This window comes from Leptonychotes weddellii, chromosome 14, assembly GCF_054177405.1.
Source record: "Leptonychotes weddellii isolate Sample4059 chromosome 14, ASM5417740v2, whole genome shotgun sequence".
NCBI classification, from domain to species: domain Eukaryota; kingdom Metazoa; phylum Chordata; class Mammalia; order Carnivora; family Phocidae; genus Leptonychotes; species Leptonychotes weddellii.
The window spans coordinates 71385357-71412792 of NC_138382.1; the positions used below are offsets into that span (position 1 = coordinate 71385357).

The window sequence follows — 27436 nt, forward strand, 5'->3', positions numbered from 1 at the left end:
TTACCACTGCTGTCTGTGCTCAGTGGGCTAGGAGTTTTCAACAGGGAAACAGACCTTGAAAAGTGCTGGCCTTGGAAGGGGTTTCACAGTGTAATGACCCTGGGTAAGTCTTCTCCCCCAACCCACATAAATTCCAAAAGAAAAAGGTAACTTAATAGTAGTAAAACCTGGCAGATTCCACCTTGATCAAATGATCAAAGTGAACTAACCCAAGTCCTGTACCTCTTGAGGGGATGCAATGAGAAGTGATGTTCTCGGGGCACCTGGGTGGCGTAGTTGGTTCAACATCAGACTCTCAATTTTGGCTCAGGTCATGATCAGGGTCATGAGACTGAGCCCCACACTGGGCTCCGCACTGGGCGTGGAGCCTGCTTATAGCCAAACTATGGAAGGAGCCCAGATGTCCATCGACAGATGAATGGATAAAGAACATGTGGTATATATATACAATGGACTACTATGTAGCCATCAAAAAATGAAATCTTACCATCTGCAATGACATGGATGGAACTAGAGGTTATTATGCTAAGCGAAATAACTCAATCAGAGAAAGACAATTATCATATGATCTCACTGACATGTTGAATTTGAGAAACAAGGCAGAGGATCATAGGGGAAGAGAGGTAAAAATGAAACAAGAAACCAGAGAGGGAGATAAACCATAAGAGACTCTTAATCTCAGGAAACAAACTGAGGGTTGCTGGAATGGAGGGGGGTGGGAGGGATGGGGTGGCTGGGTGATGGTCACTGGGGAGGGTATGTGTTGTGGGGAGTGCTGTGTATTGTATAAGACTAATGAATCACAGACCTCTACCCCTGAGACAATATATTATATGTTAATAATAATAAAAAGAAAAAAATATATAGAAAAAAAGGGGAAAAAAAAGAAACGTTTACAGAGGGGCACCCGGGTGGCTCAGTTGGTAAAGCGTCTGCCTTCGGCTCAGGTCATGATCCTGGGGTCCTGGCATCGAACCCCATGTTGGGCTCCCTGCTCAGCAGGGAGTCTGCTTCTCCCTCTCCCTCTGAACTTCCTCCCCACTTGTGCTCCCTCTCTGTCTCAAATAAATAAAAATCTTTAAAAAAAAAAAGATCTGGGGTGCCTGGTGGCTCAGCCATTAAGTGTCTGCCTTCGGCTCAGGTCATGATCCCAGCGTCCTGGGATCAAGCCCTGCATCAGGCTCCCTGCTCAGCTTCTCCCTCTCCCACTCCTCCTGCTTGTGTTCCCGCTCTCCCTGTCTCTCTCTCTGTCAAATAAATAAATAAAATCTTAAAAAAAAAAAAAAAAGATTCTCTCTCTCCCTCCATCCCTCCCTCTCTAAAAAATAAATAAAAACAACAACAACAAAGAAGTTATGTTCCTGCCAAAGATCGAGAGCTTGAATCTAATCATGAGGAAACAGACAAAACCAAATTGGGAGACATTCTACAAAACAATCAACGTATAATCTTCAAAAATGTCAAGAAAATGTCTTTTCCTCCAAAGAAAAGGGAAGACCGGGATGCAAAAAAGCCTGATCCTGAACTGGATCTTCCTGCTGTAAAGAATGTCACTGGGACAACTGGAAAGCCTGAATGAGATCTGAGAACTAGATGGAAGTAATGTATTCACTGTTGATAAGAAAAACTGTTAAACCTTACCAGTAATCAACAAAATACAACAAAGTTAGCCCATTACAAATACACTGATTATAGCAGTTGACAATGCACTGAAACCATCATATTTGCTAGGGGCAGTGTAAATTAGTTCAGACCCTGAGATTCACTGGATGTATTGGGAAATATATTTATTCTACTAGACCGAGCAATTACACTTCTGGAAATTTACCCTAAGGAACATGTGAACTACCACTACTAAAAATTACTCATAATGCAGGGAACTGGTGAAGAACTGCTAGCCAGTCACCTAACTCTCTCACACAACTAACTATCCTCCAACCACAGTGAAATATATGCAAGCCTCTGAACAAATTCTACCTTTTTTTTTTAAAGATTTATTTATTTATTTATTTGAGAGAGAGAGCAAGCGAGCTCTAGCGCATGAGCAGGGGGAGGGGCAAGGGGCAGAGGGAGAGGGAGAAAATGACTCCCGGCTGATCAGGGAGCCTGATGCAGGGCTTGATCCCAGGACCCAGACATCATGACTTGAGCTGAAATCAAGAGTCAGCCACACAACTGACTGAGGCAACCAGGCGCCCCTGAACAAATTCTACTCTTATATAACATCACAATTTTACATGTTATTCTCTTTGCCTATTTTGTTCACCTGGCAAATTTATATTCATAGTTCAAGACATTCAAATGACACCTTTGCAGTAAAACCTTCCTTGAAAATCTAATCTCTCCCTGGTACTTATATATGATCATGACAGTAGTCTTCTTCAGTGACTCCACTAGAAATCATACATACAGGGGCACCTGGGTGGCTCAGATCATGATCCTGGAGTATGTATGTTATACATTATATATGTATATAATTAATAATTTAATTAATTGTTACATGTTGAAATAATATTTTGGTATTTTAGTTAAATAAAATATATTACTAAAATTAATTTCATCTGTTTCTTTTTACTTTTTAATGTGGCTACTAGAAAATTTAAAATCACACATGACTCAATTATATTTCTATCAAACAAATACAAACCTGTCATTATTTGTAGATGATATGAACCTTTCCATAGAAAGTTCAAAAGAACCTAGAGACAAATTATCAGAATTAATCAGTAAGTTTATCAAAGTTGCTGGATATAAGGTGAATATAAAAGGGCCACCTGTATTTCTATATCCCAGAGAACAAATAATTATTAAGTAAAACTTAAAAAAATGCCATTTACAATTGTACCAAGTAATATCAAATAACTAAGAATAAATATAATAGATATACAAGATGAATCACAGAAAACTATAAAACCCTGAGAGCTTGAGCGCTAAATTTTTTTTTTTTAAGATTTTATTTATTTATTAGACAGAGAGAGACACAGCAAGAGAGGGAACACAAGCAGGGGGAGTGGGAGAGGGAGAAGCAGGCTTCCCGCCGAGCAGGGAGCCCGATGCGGGGCTCGATCCCAGGACCCTGAGATCATGACCCGAGCTGAAGGCAGATGCTTAACAACTGAGCCACCCAGGCGCCCTTGGACAAATTGATGCTATAATCTATATGGAAATGCAAAGAGCCACAGCAGCTAAAATAATCTTGAAGAAGAAGAAAATGGAAGACCTGATTCCACTGGACGTCAAGACTTTTAAAAAGCTCCAGGACTGAAGACTGTGGTATTGGCACAAGGAGAAAAAATCAGAACAATACAACAGCACAGAGTTGAGAAACAGCCCACATGTACGTGTATACTTGATTTATGACACACAGAAGTAAAGCAATGAGAAAAAATAATTTTATCAAAAAAACAAAGAAAAAGAACCAGTACTGGGTCAACTAGATATCTAAATTAAAATAAAAAACATGAGGGGCTCCTGGGTGGCTCAGTCGTTAAGCGTCTGCCTTCGGCTCAGGTCATGATCCCAGGGTCCTGGGATCGAGCCCCGCATCGGGCTCCCTGCTCCGCGGGAAGCCTGCTTCTCCCTCTCCCACTCCCCCTGCTTATGTTCCTGCTCTCGCTCTCTCTCTCTCTGTCAAATAAATAAATAAAATCTTTAAAAAAAAAAAAGAAAAGAAAAAACATGCATCTTGATTCCTATCTACATTACACAAAAATCAATCTGGGTAGGCTAGAGTGATCTAGGTAAATATAAAAGGTAAAGTCAAACAGTTCTTTTCTTTTTTAAAGATTTTATTTATTTGACAGAGAGAGAGACAGTGAGAGAGGGAACACAGGCAGGGGGAGTGGGAGAGGGAGAAGCAGGCCTCCCACTGAGCAGGGACTCCCCCGCCAATGCGGGGCTCGATCCCAGGACCCTGGGACCATGACCTGAGCCAAAGGCAGACACTTGACAGACTGAGCCACCCAGGTGCCCCAAAATCAAACAGTTCTTAAATAATAATACGGTAGGCAATCTTCATGACCCTGGGGTTTAAAGAAAAAGATTATTTAAAGAATTCACCAAAAGGATTCTTCACTAAGGAAAAATGAGATCATTCTAAAAACCAAGAATTGTAATCATTAAAAGACACTAATAGGAAAGTGAAAAGACAAGTTGACTCCCTGTGCAGCTGAAAATCCACATATGATTTTTGAGCTCCCCCAACCTTAACTAATAGCCTACTACTGTTGACCAGAAACCTTACCAATAACATCAACAGTAGATTAACACATATTTGGTACGTTATATGTTTGATATACCGTATTCTTATAAATAAAGTAAGCTGGAGAAAAGAAAATGTTATTAAGAAAATCATAAGGAGGGGCGCCTGGGTGGCTCAGTCGTTAAGTGTCTGCCTTCGGCTCAGGTCATGATCCCAGGGTCCTGGGATAGAGCCCCACGTCGGGCTCCCTGCTCGGCGGGAGGCCTGCTTCTTCCTCTCCAGCTCCCCCTGCTTGTGTTCCCTCTCTCGCTGTCTCTCTCTCTGTCAAAAAATAAATAAAAATCTTTAAAAAAAGAAAATCGTAAGGAATAGAAAATACGTTTACGGTACTGTACTCATTGATACTGTCAGTTTATATATTTACTGAAAAAAATCCACAAGTGGACCAGCACAGTTCAAACCCGTGTTGTGCAAGGGTCAACTAGTGTGTTTGCAGATGTAATTAAGATGTAAATTAACATGCAGTCATACTGGAATAGAGTATTAATTCAATTTGACTGGTGTCCTTAGAAGCTGAGGAGAGACAGACACCCACAGTGAGGAGAATGCCATGTGCAGACACAGACACAGAGGGAAGACAGCCATATGAAGAAGCAGACAGAGACTGGAATTATGCAGCTGCATGCCAAGGAACACCAAGGATTGCTGGCGACCACCAGAAGCTAGGGGAGGGAATGGAACAGATTCTCCCTCTGAGCTTCTAAAAAGGACCAATTCTGCCAACACCTTGATTTTGGACTTCTGCCTTTCTGAAGTGTGAGAGCACAAATTTCTGTTGTTTTAAGCCACCCATTTAGTGGTAATTTGTAATAGCAGCCCTAGGAAACCCATCCATATATGACAGTCTTGATACAGATTACAAAATAGACACACAGCAAAAGAGCAATGAGTAGAGACAACTGTTCAAAGACTTGTTCTGCTAAATACAGAGCATCTGGCAAATTATTGACCTGCCTTGTTGACAATTTCTTTTTATAGAAGTCTTTCAAAGCAGTAAGAGAAACTGCTACTCTGGATTGAATTCTGAGTAAATGGTTGGCAATAGGAAAGTATGAAAGAAATCTGGTTAAGTGTGCATTACATGATACCAGGAGGCACATGCAGGGTCCTAACAGCAGTGGAAAGAGTCCCACCCTAGGCCAGAAGCCCGAGTATTCCTGTTCCTAACACTTCTTAGTTATGTGATTGTGAACAAACAAAAACTTTAGCTAACACTTTGAGTTGCAAGTTTTTAATTTGCAAAAACAAGCAATTTGCACTTTTTCTGTTTATCTCAAATAACTGTTGTGAAGATAGAGCAAAGTTATTTAGGTGTGAAAGAAGTCTGAAAACACTTCATAATGTATAATATCACCATGATTATTACTCTGTAGTTTAGTGATGCTTCAAAAGAAACAGAGAATCGCCCTATTGTAAGACCTAAAAGGGGGGGGGGCACCTGGGTGGCTCAATCGGTTAAGCATCTGCCTTCAGCTCAGGTCATGATCTCAGGGTCCTGGGATGGGGCTCCCTGCTCAGAAGGGAGCCTGCTTCTGCCCCTCCCTCTACCCATCTCCTGGTCTCCGGCACTCTCTCTCCCGAAAAGAAAAGAAAAGAAAAGAACGAACTAAAAGGGAACCAGGTCAAGAAAAGAATGGAAATACACTGGAAGTGAAACTAAAATATAGTAAAAAATTTATTCTGACAAAACAGAGAATATATTTATAGAAATCACATGGTAGGAAAGAGATCATTTTCTTATGCACTCAGATTTTTTAAAAGACATATAAAGAGATGGAATGGCTGTCTAATTAAGCGTCAACATAAGAGTCTATCACACAGGGATGCCTCAGTGGCTCAGTCGGTTGAGAGTCCGGCTCTTGATTTCAGCTCAGGTCATGATCTCAGAGTCCTGAGATCAGGCCCCCTGTTGGGCTCTGAGCTCAGCATGGAGTCGGCTTGTCCCTCTCCCTCTATTCTTCTGCCCTACCCTCTGCTCTCTCTCTCTAATAAATAAATAATCTTTAAAAAAAAAAAAAAGTGGAGATGCCTAGGTGGCTCAGCTGGTTGGGCGTCTGCCTTCAGCTCAGGTCATGATCCCAGGGTCCTGGGGTCGAGCCCCGCATTGAGCTCCTTGCTCAGCGGGGAGTCTGCTTCTCCCTCTGCCTCCTACTCCCCCTGGTTGTGCTTTCTCTCTCTCGCTGACAAATAAACAAATGAAATCTTAAAAAAAAAAAAAAGTGTACCACACATATGTTTTCTCAGCTATAAAAATGAGATATTAGTAATAGCTACCCTGTAAGGCTGTTGGACAATAAAATGAATTAATGGATATAAAACTGCCATGTAAATTATGATGTACTCTAAAATTATTAGTTGTAAAATTGCCATAAATGTACTCAAAACAGAGCATAAATTGAAAAATACCAAGTACAAAAAGAATTTTGAATGTGTGTGTGTATGTAGGGGGTGATGATGATGGTTTTCACACATTCATTGTAAAAGGAACAAGAAGCTACTGCTTGCTTGGTACAGATGGTATTCCGATAAAATGAACAAATAGCAGTGCTCAAAAGCTGGTCCTTCCCAGCATGGAAAGCATGTTTACATATCAAAGACAGCATAAAACTTCATGAATTACATACAAATTATTTTCTGAAAACAATTTTTTGGACTTAATCCAACAGTTACATGCTCTAAGAACAACCGTAGGAGAAATGCATAAGCACCACACTTCTCATTGCTCCATGTGGACAGCAACTGAATGAACTGAAGGCAAAGAGAGCTTAAGAAAAGGAAGCCAAAGGAGCTAGGGCATGGAGCCCCAGTGATGTACACACAGCCAGAATGCCACTTGTGAGATACTGTGCACGAGACTAGGAAGATATTTTGCCTACCAAATGTGGAAAAAGAGATGTGTTTATCTAACACACAAATACACAAATCCAGTACTTACTCAACGGAGACCTAGCACAGCCTAACCGAAAGCACTGCAGGGAAAGAAAGGGAAGGCAGGCAGGCAGTTAGTTAGTCAGTCATCTCAAAACGACAACTATCAACAAGACACATGCAAGGACTCTTCATGAAGCTAATGGGGCAGGAGACACAAAAATATACAAAATGAAAGAAAGCACCAAAATATGTACCCTTGAGAATAATGTGAGAAAACATCCTCTGAAGCAGCCTAAGGCGAACAATTCATAAAATCTGTCTCCAGTGGGGGAACCCATAGAGGCAGCAGTCAAATACAATCTAGTTCAATTTAAATAGCCATTTATTCATCACATAAAAACTCAAGAGGGAACAAGAAGTTCAGGCAAGAATCTCAGTCACCAACCAACAAGACATTATTCGGTATATGAAGAAGTGCAGACCACACAGACTTTTTCTTCTCAATCACAAACAAAGATAACAGCGGCAGCAGCTGAAAGTCTGTGTATATAGTATACTAAAAACAGACAACATGAAAAGCATTTGGGGCCACCCATAACCACCATCTCAGCATACTCTGAGAGAAAGCTGTTAGTCATGCAAATGTTAGGTCACACTTGATTTGTGTTAAGCAGAATTAAAAACAAAAACAAAATAACCAATAACCCCTTAAAAGATACTTATGATGTATACCATGACAATTTTGCCTTCCTAAATTACAGGTTTTATCTGTAATAAATTGAAAGCAGAAGAAAGAAAATAATAAATTTTTCACTAAAAGAAAAATAAAAGTTACTGTTTCTTTTAGCAGTAACTGATTGGTGATATGTCCATATATCTGTATCTATATATATAGTAATATAACAGCTTTATTGAAATATCATTCACATACCATACAATTCACTTATTTAGGTATACAAGTCAATGGTTTTCAATATATTCACAGGTATACAGTCATCACCACATTTAACTTCAGAACATTTTTATCACCCAAAAAAAAGAAACCTCATCTTCATCAGGAGTCATGCCTCATTTCCCCTAAAACAGCTCTCTCGCCAGCCTTAAGCAACTACTAGTCTACTTTCTATTTCTATGGACTTAACAACTGGATATTCACATAAATGGAATCATAAACGATGTGGCTTTTGTAATTGGTTTCCTTCACTTAAAATAATGTTTCCAAGGGTCATTCATGTTGTAGCAAATATCAGTAGTTCATTCTTTTTGGTGATTAAATAATATTCCACTGTGTGGCTATATACCACAGTTTGTTTATTCATTCTTCAGTTGATGGACATTTAGATTGTTTTCACCGTGCGGCTATTACGAATAATGCTATGAACACTTGCATCCAAGTTTTTGTGTGGACATCTGTTTTTCACTTTTCTTGGGTATATACCTAGGAGGAGAATTGCTGGGTCATATGGTAACACTATGTTTAACCTTTTCAGGAACTACCAGACTGTTTTCCAAAGTGACTGTACCAGTTTACAATCATAGCAATGTATGAGAGATCTTATCTCTCTACATCCTCACCAATACTTACTATCTGCCTTTTTTATTCTGGGCATCCTAGTGGATGTGAAGCGTTATCTCATGGTTTAGATTTACATTTCTGATGGTTAATGATGTTGAGCATCGTTTCACATGCTTATTGGCCCTTTAACAATCATCTTCGAAGAAATGATTCCTCAGATCCTTTGCCTATTGAATAAGTTATTTGGTTTTTTATTGTTGGGTTGTAAGAGTTCATTGCATAATTCTAGATACAAGTCCCTTACCAGAGATATGATTTGCAAATATTTTCTCCCTTTCTTGGGTTGTCTTTTCACTTTCTTAGACTGGTTATATTTCTACTTTTTCTCTTGCCATTTTAGCCCTTATTTTTTTAATCAAAATAATACATACATAATTAACAATTCAGTGATACCCAATAAGACTTAAATGAAAAGCAGTAGTTCACTGGCTCACCCTTCCTCGACCAGCATCAACAACTTTCAACTCTTGTGGCTGTTTCGTCCAGTAGTGTCCCCTATAGTCCACATAAAAAGCTTTTCTTGCAATTACTTGATTCATCCATTTTTGACATTACATATTTTCCATAATGACAAATAAGGAATTAGTTCTCTTTTACTCCCACTGCCCCTTCCAATATAATTATATCATTACTTGGGATTAGTTAATTTATCTTTAAATTATATACCTTCCAGTTAAGTCCATAATTAATATTTAAATAATAAACATTTTTATTGCTTCATTATATGACATATAAGAGGGTATTAAGAGGAGGAAAAGATCAGCATATAATTGAGAAGGATGCTCAGACATCTTTCACTGGAAGTTGGTTATATTTCTCTTAATCTGTTCCCCATTTCTTGGTAAATAATTTTTCAGTTAGAAATCAAATGCTGGGGGCGCCTGGGTGGCTCAGTTGGTTAGGCGACTGCCTTCGGCTCAGGTCATGATCCTGGAGTCCCGGGATCGAGTCCCGCATCGGGCTCCCTGCTCGGCAGGGAGTTTGCTTCTCCCTCTGACCCTCTTCCCTCTCGTGCTCTCTGTCTCTCATTCTCTCTCTCTCAAATAAATAAATAAATAAAATCTTTAAAAAAAAAAAAAAAGAAATCAAATGCTGTACTGTTTAATTTCAGAGAAAGAACTGAAAAATTCCTGTTTGTTTTTTTTTTTCCTACCTCAATTACTCGTTGATTCAGGAAACCCTTTTCTCTGAATCTGTGCATGACACTACTATTCTGTGGACATGGTGAAAATTATAGAAATTATAAGATGGTACTTAAGAAATTCTAGTAAGCATCTAAACCTGTATGTGTTAGCAAACATGTCACTGACTTAAAAAAAAATCTGGTATTTCATGGAACATGGGGAGAAGGATATAAGAAACAAAGTAAAGAGGGCTTCCTAGTTATTGATACTCAGTTTTCATGACCATTCAATTACAAAAAAGCAGGAATCAGACCCAAAGGTTTGTGAAGGCAATATGTGCACAACACTTACTAACAAAGCCCATGAATATCTCCTTGAATTGCAATGATAAAACAAAATGACATGCAAATTATAAAAGGTACCTTGATTGCCTACATACTACCAGAAAACAGCTTAACATATGAGATTATTTATCTGGAGGGAAGTTGTCAAGAAAAAAAATCACCCTGGGGCACATGGGTGGCTCAGTCAGTCAGGTGCCCCAGTCAGTTAAGCGTCTACCTTCGGCTCAGATCATGATCCCAGAGTCCTGGGATCAAGCCCTGCACCAGGCCCCCTGCTCAGCGGGGAGTCTGCTTCTCCCTCTCCCTCTGCCTCTCCCCGCTGCTTGTGCTCTCTCTCTAATAAATAATTAAAATCTTTAAAAAAACTTGGATTTCTGGTCCCTTGCAGCTGAAGGGAGGAAGACAAGAGCAGGGGACAGGAGAAATCAAGCTCCCAAGAGCCAGAAACTATGCCAGGCATTTTATATACATATTTCATCTCCATACCCCCTTAAGGTAGACACTGTTACTAGAATTTAAAGATGAAAAGAAGGCTCAGAGAAGCTATTTAGCCAGACCTACACACTTGGAAAAGGACTCCAAAATCATGCTCTTCATCCCAAAGGACCCTCAAGGTCAGCACCCTTAGATAAGAATGCAAAGATTACAAAGGAGAGTTGTCTGATCTCCAGTATCCCAACGCTTCAAATCCCATGGGCCTTATCTCTCCTTTCCCTTAAAACATAGCTGACCGTATTTTTAAGGTTTTTTTCTTCCCCCAGTAATTGGAAATCCCTCTGAAAAAAACTACAAGACCCAAAGAATCACTAAAACAATGATTTTAAACAAACTTTGGTTATCGAATCTACCTGTAAAGGAATGATTCTAATTGTCAGCTTTTTGACTTTGGGAATGTTATTTAATTTGTCTAAGCTTTAGGATTTCTTCAACTCTAAAATGAGGATTACACTATTTTCTTCTCATATAGCTATCATAACAGTTAAATTAGACAATATTCGTAACACTATAGTCCAGAAAGTAAACAAATATAGTCAGTAGAAGGTAGCAAATATCAAAATTGGTCATTTATACCATCAGTCACAATATAAACAGTCCAATGTTTGTTCATTCATTCAACAAATATCAATTGAGAGCCCCGTAAATGCCAGGCATTTTTCTAGGTACTGGAATAGAGCAGTGAACAAAACAGGCAAAACCCCCGCTTTCACAAAGTGTACTGTCTAGTGGAGAGACAAAAGCAAAATAAAATACACATGAATTTAATATTCCAAGTGGTAAGAAGTACCATGAAGAAAATAGAACAGGAAGGACAGTGTGACTAGGGGTAACATTTCAGTTTGAGTAGGTGAGGGGACATTTGAAAAGGGAAGCGCTAAGCAGAGACCTGGAAGAAGTGAAGGAGTGAGCCAAGTAGTATCAGGGAGGTTGGGGTTCAAGGTGGAGAGAACAAGGACAGCTACTGAGGGAGGTATGCGTGCAGTGTACAGAATAAGAACAAGAGGTGCGGTCTATAAACGCAACACGAAAGAAACCTCAGCTACTCATAAATTTATATAAACAGGATTCTTGGCTGCTGTTTTTTGAGTGCTACCGAAGAGAAGAAAATCCAGACACTTATTTCCCAAGGCCAGCACCCTGATGTGGGCTGGACGTGCCCCAAGGAGGGATGCCTTCTTCTGACTGGCCTAACCATCTAGAGAGATTGCCTTTTGCTAATGTGCACAGAGGTACCATGTAGGGCCACCTGCAGCCTCTATGGGACTTCCCCTTCAGTAGGATTTATGGGATCTACAATCACAAAGCAGTGTGTTACTAGGACTGTTGACTCAGAAAAGGAAACAGACTAATTATGCTGAACTAGATTCTATAATGACATTCATTAAAAAGGGAGTTAAAATGTGAGATAATCCCAACTTTCATTATTTCTCTTTATCTGGATACTGATAAAAAAATTATAATCTAATAAATTAAATAAGACCACAGGATATATAGTGGATCTGCATTCTGAAGCTTCAACCCAAATACAAGTCCGAATTGTGCCATTTTCAGCCAAATCACATAGCTTACTATGTAACCTAACTTCAATTTCCTCATTTTTAAGTGAGGATAATGAATACTACCCTATCTCACCCAGCTACTGAGATAAGCTCTAATTAAATGTATTCATTTTTTCTTATTAAGATAATCAAGTAAAAAAGTAAAGGGTGCGTGACTGGCTCAGTTGGTAGAGCATGTGATTCTAAATCTCGGGATTGTAAATTCCAGCCCCACATTAGGTGTACAGATTAGTTAAAAATAAAATCTTAAAAAGAAAAGTTAAAAAGATAAATCCAATGACACTTGACCCTTGAACAACATGGGTTTGAACTGTGTGGATCCACATACATTTTTTTCTAAATACAGCACCATACTGTAAATGTATTTTCCTTATGCTTTTCTTAGTAACATTTTCTTTTCTCTAGCTTCCTTTATTGTAATAATATTGTATATAACACATATAACATATGAAATACACATTAATCAACTGTTTATGTTATTGGTAAGGCATCCAGTGAATAGTAGGTTATTAGTAGTTAAGTTTTGGGGAGTCAAAAGTTACACACAGATTTTCAACTGTGCATGAAGTTGGTGCCCCTAGCCCCACATTTTTCAAGGGTCAACTGCGTAAGAGAAGTAGACAATGTTTTGTTTTTTAAAGATTTTATTTATTTATTTGAGAGAGAGAGAGCATGAGAGGGGGGTGGTCAGAGGGAGAAGCAGACTCCCTGCTGAGCAGAGAGCCCGATGCGGGACTCGATCCAGGGACTCCAGGATCATGACCTGAGCCGAAGGCAGTCGCTTAACCAACTGAGCCACCCAGGCACCCTAGACAATGTTTTTATTACGGAAAAAGACCTTGGTATATCAAAAGACTTTAAAAAGGCTAAAAAATTTCAAATAAATAAATAGCCCACATTAAAAAAATAAAATATTTTGCTGCTGAGGAGTACCATCTGTTCCTGCTGCTTATAACCCACCTAGAGGGTCAATATGTGCCATGATGATGATGATGATGATATCAGAAGAAAAGAGCAATCCTGCTGACTGAGGATTTCTCATAAGGACACCAAGTGTCAGACTGACTGGAGTCCTCCTCTCCTCTGAGTTAATCACATCTTATTCTTCTGTCAGGCCTCTACTCTTGGCAAACTTAAGCCCTGTCCTTAGCACAAGGAAGTAGTTCTTTTGTGGCCTATTTGGAAGTCATTAAACTGACTTAAGTGTATCCACCCTCACAAAACTTTTCTGGATCAACCCTGTCAGAAACGATTTGTTTTGCTCCAAACTCTAAATTACTTTACCCATACAGCTCAGTTGCCTTGTGTCATAGTTATTCATGTACAGTCATCATCCCCTTACTAGACTGTAAGCTCCTTGAAAGCAGCAGCTGTCTCAATCTTTCCTCAAAGCACCCCTATGCAAGGGCCGTGAAAACTGTCCCCAGACAACTCCAAAATATGAACTGATCATCAAAGGTAGTGAATGGCAGGCTCTGTTGTAGGTGCTGGAGATACTGTGTGTGTGTGTGTGTGTGTGTGTAAATTTAAAATACCAAAGACGGCCAAAAGTAAGGAAAAGTGACTGGACGATCTGCAGAAGCTGAGAATATGCACCTCCCTGAGCATCTAGAAGGGAATACCAAATAGCTGCCATTAAGAGAATGAAAAAAGGCACATGTTCAATCTTCAGAGAAAGAAGTCTATAATCAGATTGGCATGGTGGTACATGAGGAAGCTACAAATATTTCGTGAAAATAAGGAAATCACTCAAATTCCCAAAGCCTTCTGATCTACAAATATACAGATCAGTCATCAGGAGACTCTGGTAGGTCAGCAAGTATTCTACAAAGATACATCTGGGGCCAGCAGATGCGACATAGCAGAGTGGTGAAGAGCACCAGCACCAAACTGCCTGGACTCAAATCTTGGCTTTGCCACTTACTATTTGAACAGAGCCTTGTGATCTTAGCCAAGCTATTTGACTGCTTTGTGCTCCAACTTACCCATATGTAAGATGGGGATAATAATAGGATCTGCTTCCTAGGGTTATCATGAGAATTAAATGAGAATGTATGCAAAGTGTTTGGAAAAAAGCTTGGCACACATTAAATATCATATAAGTAGGATTACCATTAATTTACCATCTAGGGGCACCTGGGTGGCTCAGTCATTAAGCGTCTGCCTTCGGCTCGGGTCATGATCCCAGGGTCCTGGGATTGAACCCTACATCAGGCTCCCTGCTCTGCGGGAAGCCTGCTTCTCCCTCTCCCACTGCCCCTGCTTGTGTTCCCTCTGTCGCTGTGTCTCTCTCTGTCAAATAAATAAAATCTTAAAAATAAAAATTACCATCTAAACTGGGACAGTTCTGTGAATGAAAAGGGACACTATTAATAATTACATCAAGACCGTGTAGAAACTGAGACTGTATCAGGCACACCAGGACTTATGGTCACCCTATAATTGTCAGAAAAAACAAGAGGATGTGACCAGAGAGCAGAAGTCCCTGCTTCATCTCTTTATATGGAGACCACCCATAGATACAAATGTTAGCATCTGAATTATATTCTCCTGTATGCACATATGTTAGACTATGTTTTGTTGTAAATAAATGGTTTTAATTAATATACCAATCAATATTGGCACGATTCTCTCAAGATTAATCACAACCATCTCACAAATACTGAGGACATAGTAAAGTTATCATATCAGGTGCAGAGATGGTAAGACTCACTCCTTGCCCTCAAGAAGCTAACCATAGTTAAATGATTCCTGCAGGTACTTTCCTGCTAATAGTTGGAGAGGCCACTGCTATAAGCAAATACACCGAAGCAGGAAGATATCTTAAAGAAATATTGGAAAAGATGGGTAGCTTGAAAAATGAACATAGTAAAGAAGAGAAATACACTATTTTACATGGTACTGCCAAATAGATTAAGACATTCTAGAAAGAAAACACAAAATTCGCAGGAAGTATTTGTGGCAGACAGCTTTTGTTTGCTCTGCAGTACCCATTTCCCTTGCTTTGTGCAATTACTGCTCTTGCCTTTGCATTTTGTGCTCTCTCGGTAGAAAAAAAAATCCCTTCCATTTGGAAGAAAACATAATTCAAGGGAGAGAGAGACAAAGAGGGGAGAAGGAGGGAGAGAATGAATCAATCGGAGAAACTGTTAATTATCTGTGTATGATTAATAGCTCAAAGAAAGAGACCTCAAGCTTTACAGACAGGCACTGAAATGCTTACAGATGAAGTGATGTGATGTCTGAGATTTGCTTCAAAATACTCAGTGTCAGGTGAGTAGGTACAGATGTAGATAAAATCAGATTGGCTCTGTATTTACGATTGTTAAAGCTCAGTGATGAGTACACAGGGGTTAATAATTCATTTAATTTTCTTTAGGTTTAAAATTTTTCATAAGAAAAATGTTATTTTTGGTTCATCTACAGTACAGTCCCAATTTTATGAAAGCACTTCTCTCTATTCTTCTATCTATACATATGCATGGAAAGACACCTGGGATAATGTGCAGCTGGTGTTTATGATGCTTATGTCTGGGTGGTGAGATTTGGGATAGCTTCATTACTTTCATCCTTGAACTTTATTTTTTTTTTTTTGTTAAAGATTTTATTTATTTATTTGACAGAGAGAGAAATAGCGAGAGCAGGAACACAAGCAGGGGTAGTGGGAGAGGGAGAAGCAGGCTTCCTGCCGAGCAGGGAGCCCGATGTGGGACTCGATCCCAGGACCCTGGGATCATGACCTGAGCCGAAGGCAGACGCTTAACGACTGAGCCACCCAGGCGCCCATCCTTGAACTTTTTACATTACTTGAATTCAAAATAATAATCATGTTATTTTCCCCAAAATAATGGAGTGATATTTCTTTTTTTTTAAGATTTATTTATTTGAGAGAAAGAGTGAGCATGAGTGGGAGGGGCAGAGGGAGAGAGAGAGAGAATCTCAAGCAAACTCTGCACTGAGTGCAGAGCCCGATGTGGGGCTCCATCTCACGACCCCGAGATCATGACCTGAGCTGAAACAAAGAGTCAGATGCTTAACCAACTGTACCACCGAGGTGCCCCTGGAGTGATATTTCTTTCTTTTTTTTTTTTTTTTAAGATTTTATTTATTTATTTGACAGGACAGAGAGAGAGCACAAGCAGGGGGAGCGGCAGGCAGAGAGAAAAGGAGAAGCAGGCTCCCCACTGAGCAGAAAGCCAGATGCGGGGCTCGATCTCAGGACCCTGGGATCATGACCTGAGCCAAAGGCAGACGCTTAACCAACTGAGCAACCCAGCCGCCCCTGGAGTGAAATTTCTTAAACAGAAAGGCTAAAATCCAATATGACAAAATGTTAACAACAGTTGAATTTGATTGGTGGCAATATGAATGATTATTTTCTGTATTATTCTTTTTTTTTTTTTAAAGATTTTATTTATTTATTTGAGAGAGAGAGAGAGAGAGCACGAGAGGGAGGAGGGTCAGAGGGAGAAGCAGACGCCCCGCCAAGCGGGGAGCCCGATGCGGGACTCGATCCCGGGACTCCAGGATCATGACCTGAGCCGAAGGCAGTCACTTAACCAACTGAGCCACCCAGGCGCCCCATTTTCTGTATTATTCTTAATTAAAAAATAAAGTACTTGTGAAAATTTTCTAACATGAGGTTTCTCAATCTTGGAACTACTGATATTTTAGGCCAAGTAATTCCTTGGCGGGGGGGGGCTGTCCTGTGCACTACTGGGTATTTAGCAGCATCCTTGGCCTCTACCTGCTGATACCATAGCAATACCACCACCCTACTCCATAACAACTAAAAATGTCCCCAGATATTATCAAATGTGTCCCCGGGAGGTAAAAATCCCCCCCAGCTAAGAACCCACTGCCCTAACATATATCTTATCCAAAGCAGTTCCAATTCTACAAAACACAAATTCCCCAATCCTTAGGTCTATCCTGCATATCTACTACTAATTTTCAACATTATATCACTTTCTTTCTTATTCTTAATTCAGTTAATAATACTCTACTTGTAGTTCAGACTACCTCAGGTATATAAACCAATTTTGCTACTGCAGATTTAACGATTCAATAAAAAATATACTGCTTCTGACACTTCCTTTATTCAGTTCCAAAGCCTGAAACTAAAACCTTAGGCTATATATAGTACCATAACCTTCAAGATTATGGGAAAAAGCAATAAAGGTTATATAATCCAATCTTAAAATATACTACTCAACCTTTGGTCAAACTAAACAGTCCCAAAGCATGCCCCAAAGCAGAGTAACTCATACAAAGATGAAAGCTCACAGGGTAATACAATTGTCGTCCAGGCTCTTACTACTCAAAATGAGATCTACAGACCAGCAGCAGCAGCATCGCCCAGCTTATTAGACATGCAGAATCTGAGGCACCACCCCAGACCTACTAAATCAGAATCTGCATTTTAACAAGCTCTCCAGGTGATCCGTATGCACATTAAGCTTAAGAAACTGTTTTTTTTATACAAACTGGCTTGAAGCTGAAGTTTAGTGGGCTATATTCTTGTAATATAGAGATTAAGTTTCTTTTATTTTTGGAGATGAAATAAATACTGTACAGTTACAAAATAGCCAAAGGGTAAGAGAAAAATTAATGGAATCCACCTCTACCACCCCCCAATAAACTACCTATAATCTTATGAAACCATTCTCAAAGGTGAGACAAATGTCATATTTTAAAATCAAGCTGAGAAAATCAGTTATTTATAATGGATCCGTCCCGTTAAGCAAGAAGAATTTAATTAATTCTCCTTGTAAAGAGCAAAGCTAGTCTCAATAGCATAAAGCTATAGTTCCCAAACCTGGGAATGTTCATTTTTTAAATAAAGATTTCTGAGATCTTCTTCCAGATATGATTCAGGAGGGCTGGGATTCTCTATTTTTTTTTCAACTATTTTAGCCATTTCTAATGATTGGTTCTATTTGAAAATCACTATACTTAAGAGGATTAAAAAAAGATACCATTTTCTTTCTCATTACTTTTTAAAATAACGGACATGCATTTGGCCTATTTCAAATAACTGATATGTAAAAGACTAAAATAAGGGACTAACAGTCCTGGGGAAAAAAGTTTAGATGAAGGGAGTTCAAGTGGTTTCAAATTATTCACATCTAGAAAAGGGTGGTCCTAGTCAGCAATCATGAAGCACCCTGGAAGAAAAGAACCATTTCTGAGTGTCTAAACTTGAACTCAATTTAGAATGACCACAACTAGCAACCTCCTTTAGCACTGTAGTGTACACAATAGGAGCTTAGAAATATTTTTTCAATGAACAAATGTTGAACAAGATTTTATGAAATATAAGCCAGGTAAGTTACACTGCCCTGTGCAAGACAAGACGGCATCAAGGCCTCTAGAAAGGTTTAGATTTCAAGAAAGAAGAATGAGGAAAAGAAATAGAAGAGGAGGTAGAGGAAGAGAAAGAAGAGGAGGAAAAAGAAAAAAAAAGAAGAAGAATTTTTCCAAGACAAGAATTTTAGTAGCAACCTAATGGCCTGTTTCACAAATCCATCCATTCTTTTCGTCTCCCTGTTAACATCATCTCCCTAACTTAACGTCATCTACACTGGAGCCTCATGACTGGTTCTCTCCATTTCTACTCCTTTTAAGTTTTTTTTTTTTTTTTGACAGAGAGAGACAGAGCCAGAGAGGGAACACAAGCAGGGGGAGTGGGAGAGGGAGAAGCAGGCTTCCCGCTGAGCTTGGAGCCCAATGCGGGGCTCGATCCCAGGACCCCAGGATCATGACCCGAGCCGAAGACAGACGCTTAACGACTGAGCCACCCAGGCACCCCTCCCCACTTCTACTCCTGAACCCCTCACTTCATTCTTCACAAAGCAGCCAGTGTAATCTTCTTAAGGTCTTTGAGATAGATCCAGTGACTCAAGTAAGAGGTAAGTTCGGAAGTCAGACCCCCACCAGCTGTAACACCGGGGTTCCGAAACAGCGGCAACAGCATCTGTCTCAGTCTGTTCAAGCTGCTCTAACAAAATACCACAGACTTGGTGGCTTATAAACACAGAAACTGATTTCTCACAGTTCTGGAGGCTAGAAGTCCACGATCAGAGTGTCAGCATGTTCAGGCAAGGGCTCTCTTCTGGGTCACACACTTGTGTCCTCACATGGTGGACAAGGGTTAAAGGATCTCTCTGGAACTTCTTTTATAAGACACTAATCCCATGAGGTTCCACCCTCCTGACTTAAACAAACCCCAAAGGCCCCACCTACTAAGACCATTACCTTTGGAAGTTAGGATTTCAACATACGAAACTGGGGGAAACACAAACATTCAGGCTACAGCAGCATCCTTAACCAGATAACCTTAACCCAGGTCTTCCAGTGGTGTGAGTGCAGAGTCTGCTTGGCAGTAATTCCAGATCTTTTGATTCCCTTGGTTGCTGCCTGCTTTCTAAACCATTAAACCAGTCTTTCCATCAGTGCTGTGAGGTAGTTGACAACCTTCCAATAAATTCCCTTTCTGCTTAACTTGGCTGGAATTAGGGTCTGTAATTCTCAACCAAGAACCTTCCCTGGAACAATGCGATGCCTCCCCCCACCCATCCCCTTTTAATGACCTGTCACTCACTGAGTGTTCCCTTCCAAAAATGGGTATAATTAAAAAGCAAAAATTCTAAATACCATTTACATCACCAAACATGCCAATACAATACACACTCCTGCACAGGATCGTCTTGCATGTGCTATAATCTCAGGTTATAATGCTCATCCCCAAAATACCTGCAGAGCTATTTCCACCATCTCACTCTTGTCTCTGGTCAAATCACCTTATCAGAGAACACTTCCCTGACCAGTCTATATAAAACAGAAAGACCCTTCCTTATACTACATTATTTTTCTTCCAAGTTATTATCACCATCTGATATATCATAAATTTACTTATTTATTTATTGCCTATCTTCAGACACAATATAAATTCCACAAGGGGAGGGACTTTGTTTTCTCATTTCCCTATCTTCAGTGCCTACAACAGAGCCTGGCACCTAGTAGTTGCTAAACAAACTCTTGTGGAAGATATTATTAAGTAAATTTTAGGGTTTTTTTTAAAAGACTTATTTATTTATTTTATTTTATTTTATTTTTTTAAAGATTTTATTTATCCGACAGAGAGAGACACAGCGAGAGAGGGAACACAAGCAGGGGGAGAGGGAGAAGCAGGCTTCCCGCCGAGCAGGGAGCCCGACGCGGGACTCGATCCCGGGACTCCAGGATCATGACCTGAGCCGAAGGCAGCCGCTCAACCGACTGAGCCACCCAGGCGCCCCTATTTATTTATTTTAAAGAGAGAGAGCACGAGCGGGAGGGGCAGAGGGAGAGGGAGAGAGAATCTCAAGCAGACTCTGCACTGAGCACAGAGCCTGATGCGGGGCTGGATCTCATGACCTTGAGGATCATGACCTGAGCTGAAACCAAGAGTTGTACATTTAGCTGACTGTGCCACCCAGGCACCCCTAGCTTTTTTTATTATAAAAATTTATTTTAAAAACTACACTTATTGTGGTGAGCACTGAGTAATGTACAGAATTGTCAAATCACCATGTTGTACGCCTGAAACTAACAAAACGTATGTCAACTACACTTCAATAATAAAAACTTGAAAAATAAAAAATAAATGGATATTGGGATGCCTACATGGCTGTCAGTTAAGCATCTTTTTTTTTTTTTTTTAAGGATTTTATATATTTATTTGTTAGAGAGAGAGAGAGAAAGAGAGCAAGTGGAAGCAGGGGGAGCAGCCGGCAGAGGGAAAAGCAGGTTTCCTGCTCAGCGGGGAGCCCCATGCGGGACTGGATCCCAGGATGCTGGGATCATGACCTGAACTGAAGGCAGACACTCCAGGCATCCCGCATCTGCCTCCTGGTTTCGGCTCAGGTCATGATCTCATGGGTTGTGAGATCAAGCCCCGTGGTGGGCTCAATGCTCAGTATGGAGTCTGCTTAAGTTTCTCTCTCTCCCTCTCCCCTCGCGTGCACACACTCTCTCTCAAAATAAATAAATAAATAAATAAAATCTTTTTAAAAATAAATGGACATATAAACATGTATTCATTACTTTCAAACACACACACACACAAGTTGTAATATAAATATGTGCCTCCTAGATCTCCCATTCAAAGAAGGACATGGTGTCCCATTTGCTAGGAGTGCTGTCACCCCTTCAGGGATCATGCAGAGCTGTCTTGCCCAAGGTCATGTTCCTCCCAAAGCAGCCTACATCCAGTGACTGATGGAGAGAAGGGTATAATGGTGCAGCCATTTCAGCCCAATGCAGGACAACTCTAAAAGGCCACTTAGCTCTAGGCTCTCTATACAGTCAGCTAACACTGTTGTTCAGGACACCACCATAATTCAACTTCTGCCAAATCCTGCCTCTTTCCCATCCCTCCCACAGGTACTGAACATAACGGCACTTCTTTTTTTTTTTTTTAAAGATTTTATTTATCTATTTGACAGAGATAGACATAGCGAGAGAGGGAACACAAGCAGGAGGAGTGGGAGAGGGAGAAGCAGGCCTCCCGCGGAGCAGGGAGCCCGACGCGGGGCTCGATCCCAGGACTCTGGGATCATGACCTGAGCCGAAGGCAGACGCTTAACGACTGAGCCACCCAGGTGCCTCCATAACGGCACTTCTTAACATCCTGTGCAATAAACTCTATCTCAAATTCTGCTTCCAGAAGACCCCAACCTGTGACATGCTTGTTGTTAAAACTAAAAAACAATCCAATAAACTTCATCCATATAAAGTAGAAAACTAACATCCCTATAACAGATAGTCCTATGATATTCATTCTCTCTTTCTGCAGAAATGGTTACATAATGAAAGAGTCCCCTATTTTTAACTGGGCATAAGGCTAACCATAAGGCTATTCTTCCATGCATCCAGGTGTGGCCATGTAACTAAGTTATGGCCACGGAGATCTGAGCCGAAGTGATGTGTATAACTTCCAGAACTTGTCCTTAGAGGAATTAATGTGCCCTTTTCCCTCTGACCTTTCCCTTTTTTTGAAAGGGAACATGGACATAATATTGAGTATCTCAGATCATGCACATGTGGGCAACAACCCAACAACGACAGAGCAACCAAGTAAAAGGAGCCCAGAACCCTGTGGAGCCACCATACCAGCCCTGCACTTCTCAAACTCGATTATTACCTGAAAAAAAAAAAAAACCAAAACCTCTATCTTGTTGAACCTCTATAATTTGGATGACGGCTACCACTGCCGTCTGTGCTCTGGCTGCATCCTTCCCCAACCCTGTGCTCTCGCTCACCATAGTAAGCACCTGCAGGTCTTCGGAGGGAGGCTATCCTCAGACCGCCAGTACTTCTGGCCATTTGTGCACCCCTTCTCATGAGCGGCACTCCTTAAGCAATGACTGATGGGGATGGGAGTACAAAGGCTCTACCTTTTTATTTTGTCCTTGTGATACCTGTTAGGAAGAAGCTCCAGAACTCCCCTGCAGGCCTGAGCCAAAGATGTCCTCCCTGAGGCTTTGCTTGATCCTTGCTACATCCTTGCTTGGCCTCTAGCTTTGTTCTCTCTTCCCAGTCCCACTTCCTCAATCCCTACCAAGTTTCCCTGAAACTCTTCCAAGTAAGTCACTTTCCCATGAAATCTCACCCCATGTTCTGTTTCCGGGGACCCAAACCTGAGACAGTATTCATTGTGGATATATCCAATGAATACCATGCCACTCCCTAGGGTTCATCACAGTTAACACCTGAACACCTTGCCAAAACTTTTCCTCTACAAAATCAAATATACGGTGACTCTTTTAAATAAAAATGGAATTATAAGGTAAACCATACACCTCACGTTTTTCACTTAAAATGGTTCATGGACATGTGGAATTTAAGAAACAAAACAGAGGAGCACAGGGGAAGGGAGGGAAAAATAAAACAAGAAGAAATCAGAGAGGGAGACAAACCATAAGAGACTCTTAACTATAGGAAACAAACAGGGTTGCTGGAGGGGAGGTGGGTGGGGGATGGGGTAACTGGGTGACGGCATTAAGGAAAGCACATGATGAGCACTGGGTGTTATATGCAACTGATGAATCACTAAACTCTACCTCGGAAACTAATAATACACTCTATGTTAATTAACTGATTTAAAAAAAATAAAATGGTTCATGGACTATATTCCATGACTACAGAATATATATACACCTCATTATTTTTCAGGATATATGGCTGCCTATAACTTAAAGTCTAAATAAAAATCAAAAACGTTTTTGGGGCACCTGGCTGGCTCAGTCAGAGGAGCATCTTGGGTGTCATGAGTTTGAGCCCCACGTTCGGTGTAGAAATTTAATTAATTAATTAATCTATTTATTTATTTATTTATTTTGGAGGCGAGAAGTGAAGAAGGAATTTACAAAGAGGAGAAACCTCTTTGGTTCATACCTGTAGTTCTGCTCATCAGTGAAAAAAAAGATGATATATACATTGACTTCTAGGAACACCAAAAAGAAGCAAGGCAGCATTTACTAAAAACAGATAAATTAGGGGCACCTAGGTAGCTCAGTTGGCTGAGCGTCCGAATCTTGGTTTTGGCTCAGGTTGTGGGATGAAGCCCTGAGTCAGGCTCTGTGCTCAGCATGAAGTCTGCTTGGGGTTTCTCTCCCTCTCCCTCTACGCCCCCCTACTCACACACTCTCTCTCTCAAATAAATAAATAAATCATTTTAAAAAGTAGGTAAATTATATCTTCTTTACCCTACATCTTTAAACTCCCGAAAGGGGTTAAATGTCTGAAAAAGATTAATATATTTTATATGTATATATAACCTTCAGTACATTAACACCAAAACATATAACTATAAATATACTTAAGATATATATAAAATTCATGTAAAAAATCAGGATGTTCTTCTTTAGAGTCTTATGATTTAAGGAGGCAGGCAGAAGATAAAGGAGAATTACATGATGTGTATGTGTATTGTTAGTCTATTGCTATTTGAAGTTTGGTGTTTCCAAGGAATATCCTTTTGTTACTGGCAAAATATATTCTGGATATTTCAGAAGAATATGTTGCTTGAATTATACCTACATTTCAAGGAAGAAGAGTTTACAAATGTCTCATAGCCTCCAAGAATTAAAATAAGTCAACAAGCAATAGAAAATTCCAGTATTTCAATACCAATTTCTTGATTTCAGCTCAGGTCATCATCTCAGAGTCTGAGATTGAGCCTGCATGGGGCTCCGCACTCAGTGCGGAGTCTGCTTGAGATCCTCTCCTTTTGCCCCTTCCCCTGTGCACATGCACTGTCTCTCTCTAAAATAAATAAATTAAATAAATCTTAAAAAAAAAAAGAAAATATAACAGTAAAAATGATCTCTTATTGGATATTAAATTCTGGATTACAAGTGTAAAAGAGATTTACTAAAGCAATGTAACCTTCATTTTCCACAAAATGGCAATACTAGTGCATAAAATCAAACAGAAGCCTTTAAAAGACAAACTCTTATGAATGACAAGATTGTTTTATACTCATTTGGAACTGTTCAATATCAACATATCAAAAACTTTGGTGGGCCAATAATCTGTACCATTGTAATTTAAGAACGTTAAGATGAGGCATGGCAGAGAGATGCAGTTGCACTGCTGGTAAATTAAGAAGCAGAGGAGGGTCAGATGTGAGAGAGAACTTCCATGGTGGTGTTTTTCCTATTTGTGCACTGCAAAGGGAAATCTCCAATCTAGTTATTAAACTTTCAGTCTGTCAGAGGTAATAGCTATTATGCCGAAAGCAATTACACAGGCTAGCATTGGATATCTGAGGGTTTTGTTGTTGTTTTAGCAGAAGTAAGATAATTCCTGGGTTTGTGTGTATGTGCTCTCATCTCTTAATCAGCAAGTACATCCACAATATCAAAACTCTCACTCTTTTTTCCATTTCTCCTTGATGGGCAAAGTCACAGATTAAAAAACAAATTACCCTAGATAAGTGTGCCCCATGTTGCCTTTGATGCAAACATTTTTAGACAATTTTTAAAAACAGATTTACTTGCAGGGGATTTTCTTGAGATGTAGAGAAGTGACTGCAGTTCCATGAAGGTTCTTTCTGATACTGCTAGCTATATTTTTAACATCCTTTAAGAATATATGTAAAAATGTGGGAGAAAATATATATGTAGATACTCCCCCAAATTAAACTAACCATGATGTAATTCCTACAGAATTATAAAAAGAATCACTTTTTTTTTCCTCTGAACAAATACATACCTTTTATTTGAATAAAACCTAAGAATTATCAGTTACCCTGGACCTGAACATTCAAAAGGTCTGAAGTAGTAACGCACATGAGAAAATTATGTGCATGTCAGTAGGGGTGTTAAATTTATATTAATCACAGATATAATAAAAGAATGTATTTTTTGCTTATGTCTGTTCTATCTCATTAGAACAGTATCAGTGGTTTAAAACTGGTCTCTGCTAACCCTTGTGAAGCTCTATAAAAACCCTCAGTAAAGCTCTTGACTGCTTTGTGAGGGCCAAATCCTAACCACTAGACCACCAGGGAGCATCCTGACTGCTTTGTGGTAATTGCTAAGTATTCTAATGTGAGATGTGTTTGTATGTGTGTGTGTGTGGTAAAATAGTCATAACATAAAATTCACCAATTTAACCATTTTTAAATATACACTTCAGTGGCATTAAGTACATTCATACCGTTGTACAATCATCACCACCACTCATGTCCAGGATTTTTCATCTTCCCAAACTGCAACTCTGTTCCCTCTGAACAGCTCTCTATTCCCCCTCCTTGACACCCTGGAAATCACCATTCTACTTGCTGTCTCTATGAATCTGGCTACTCTAGGTGCCTCATATAAGTGGAAGCAGACAATATGTGTCCTTTTGCGTCTGGCTTATTTCACTTAGCATAATATCTTCACAGTTCATCCTTGTTGTAGCATGTGACATTATTTCATTCCTTTTACGGTGGAGTAATATTACGCTATGTGTATGTGTGTATGTATACACACATACACACATACATATACATATATATAAAACACATTTTGTTTATCCATTCATCCACGGATGGACATTTGGATTGTTTCCACCTTTTGGTTATTGTGAATAATGCTGCTATGAACACTGGTATGCCTACCCATATGTGCTCGAGTCCCTGCTTTCAATTCCTTTGGGTGTATACTCAGAAGCAGAACTATGTGTTGAATCATGTAGTAATTCTCAGTTTAAGTCTTTGGGGAACCACCATACTCTAATGTAAGATTTTAAAGCACAAATTCAGTGTATTCTACAGATCTATGAGAGGTATCTCCTGTCTCTTGTGTTGATGGTTCACATTGACTACATGAACCTTAAAACTGCAACTTGTAACAAATGTCAGAAGTGGCCCAGGATTTCACAGCTGGAACGGAGAAAATTGTAATAATAGCAGCTATCAGTTATTGATGGTTTACTAAATGCCAGATTCTGAGCTAAGAGCTTTACATACAAGGATGAACATACGATACCAGCCAGCCAAGAAATCAAAAGTACAGTCTTTTTCTAAATGTATTTTTCAGAGTGTTAACGGCTGTTATGAAAGAGAAACAAGTCAGTTGGTTAAACAGTTTAGATTTTCTCCTGAGGATTTTTCAGACTTCAAAATATGTACTGTGACTTTCTAAGAGGGGATATATGAAGCCATTATTCAAACTGCTTGGCTTTTGTTAAAGATCATGTTGCAGGAATGATCTGATCTAGGGCAAGCGCAGCACTATTGGCATTTGGGACCAGATGGTTCTTTGAGGTGGGAAGCTGCTCTGTGCATTATAGATCCTTCAGCAGCATCCTGTCCTCTACACACTAGATGCTGATAGTACATCCCCCAACTTATGACCATCAAAAACGTCTCCAGACATTGCCAAATGTACCCTAGGAGGCAAAAATCATCCTCAGTTGAAGACTACTGGTCTGTTACTATCTCACTAAGTTCACTAACCACCTTCCCACTTAAATAGAGGCCATTCGACATAGATTTCCTTGATGTCCCCTCCCACCTCAAACCTCCTTGTCTTCCTCCTTTCCTCCTCTTCTACAAAACAACAGCTGCTCCTCTTAGCCTCTACCTGCCCACTGGATTCCATTCCCACTTACCTCATACCATGACCTGTCCATCAATTATCCACTGTTTAGTATGTTTAATTTCTCCC

General features: G+C 39.8%; 1 protein-coding gene across 3 annotated transcripts in view; it reads right to left on the reverse strand.

The window, feature by feature from the left end:
* SCAI (suppressor of cancer cell invasion) overlaps positions 1 to 27436 on the reverse strand; it is a 134073-nt gene that overhangs the window by 71147 nt on the left and 35490 nt on the right. Inside the window, exon 3 of one of the 3 annotated variants that reach the window (XM_081803570.1) lies at positions 2648 to 2699. The exons of the other annotated variants lie outside the window; for them this stretch is intronic. Coding sequence (XP_081659696.1) covers positions 2648 to 2682 — 35 coding nt within the window. The 5' untranslated portion in view covers positions 2683 to 2699. The remainder of the gene's footprint in view (positions 1 to 2647; positions 2700 to 27436) is intronic. 3 annotated transcript variants of the gene reach the window in all.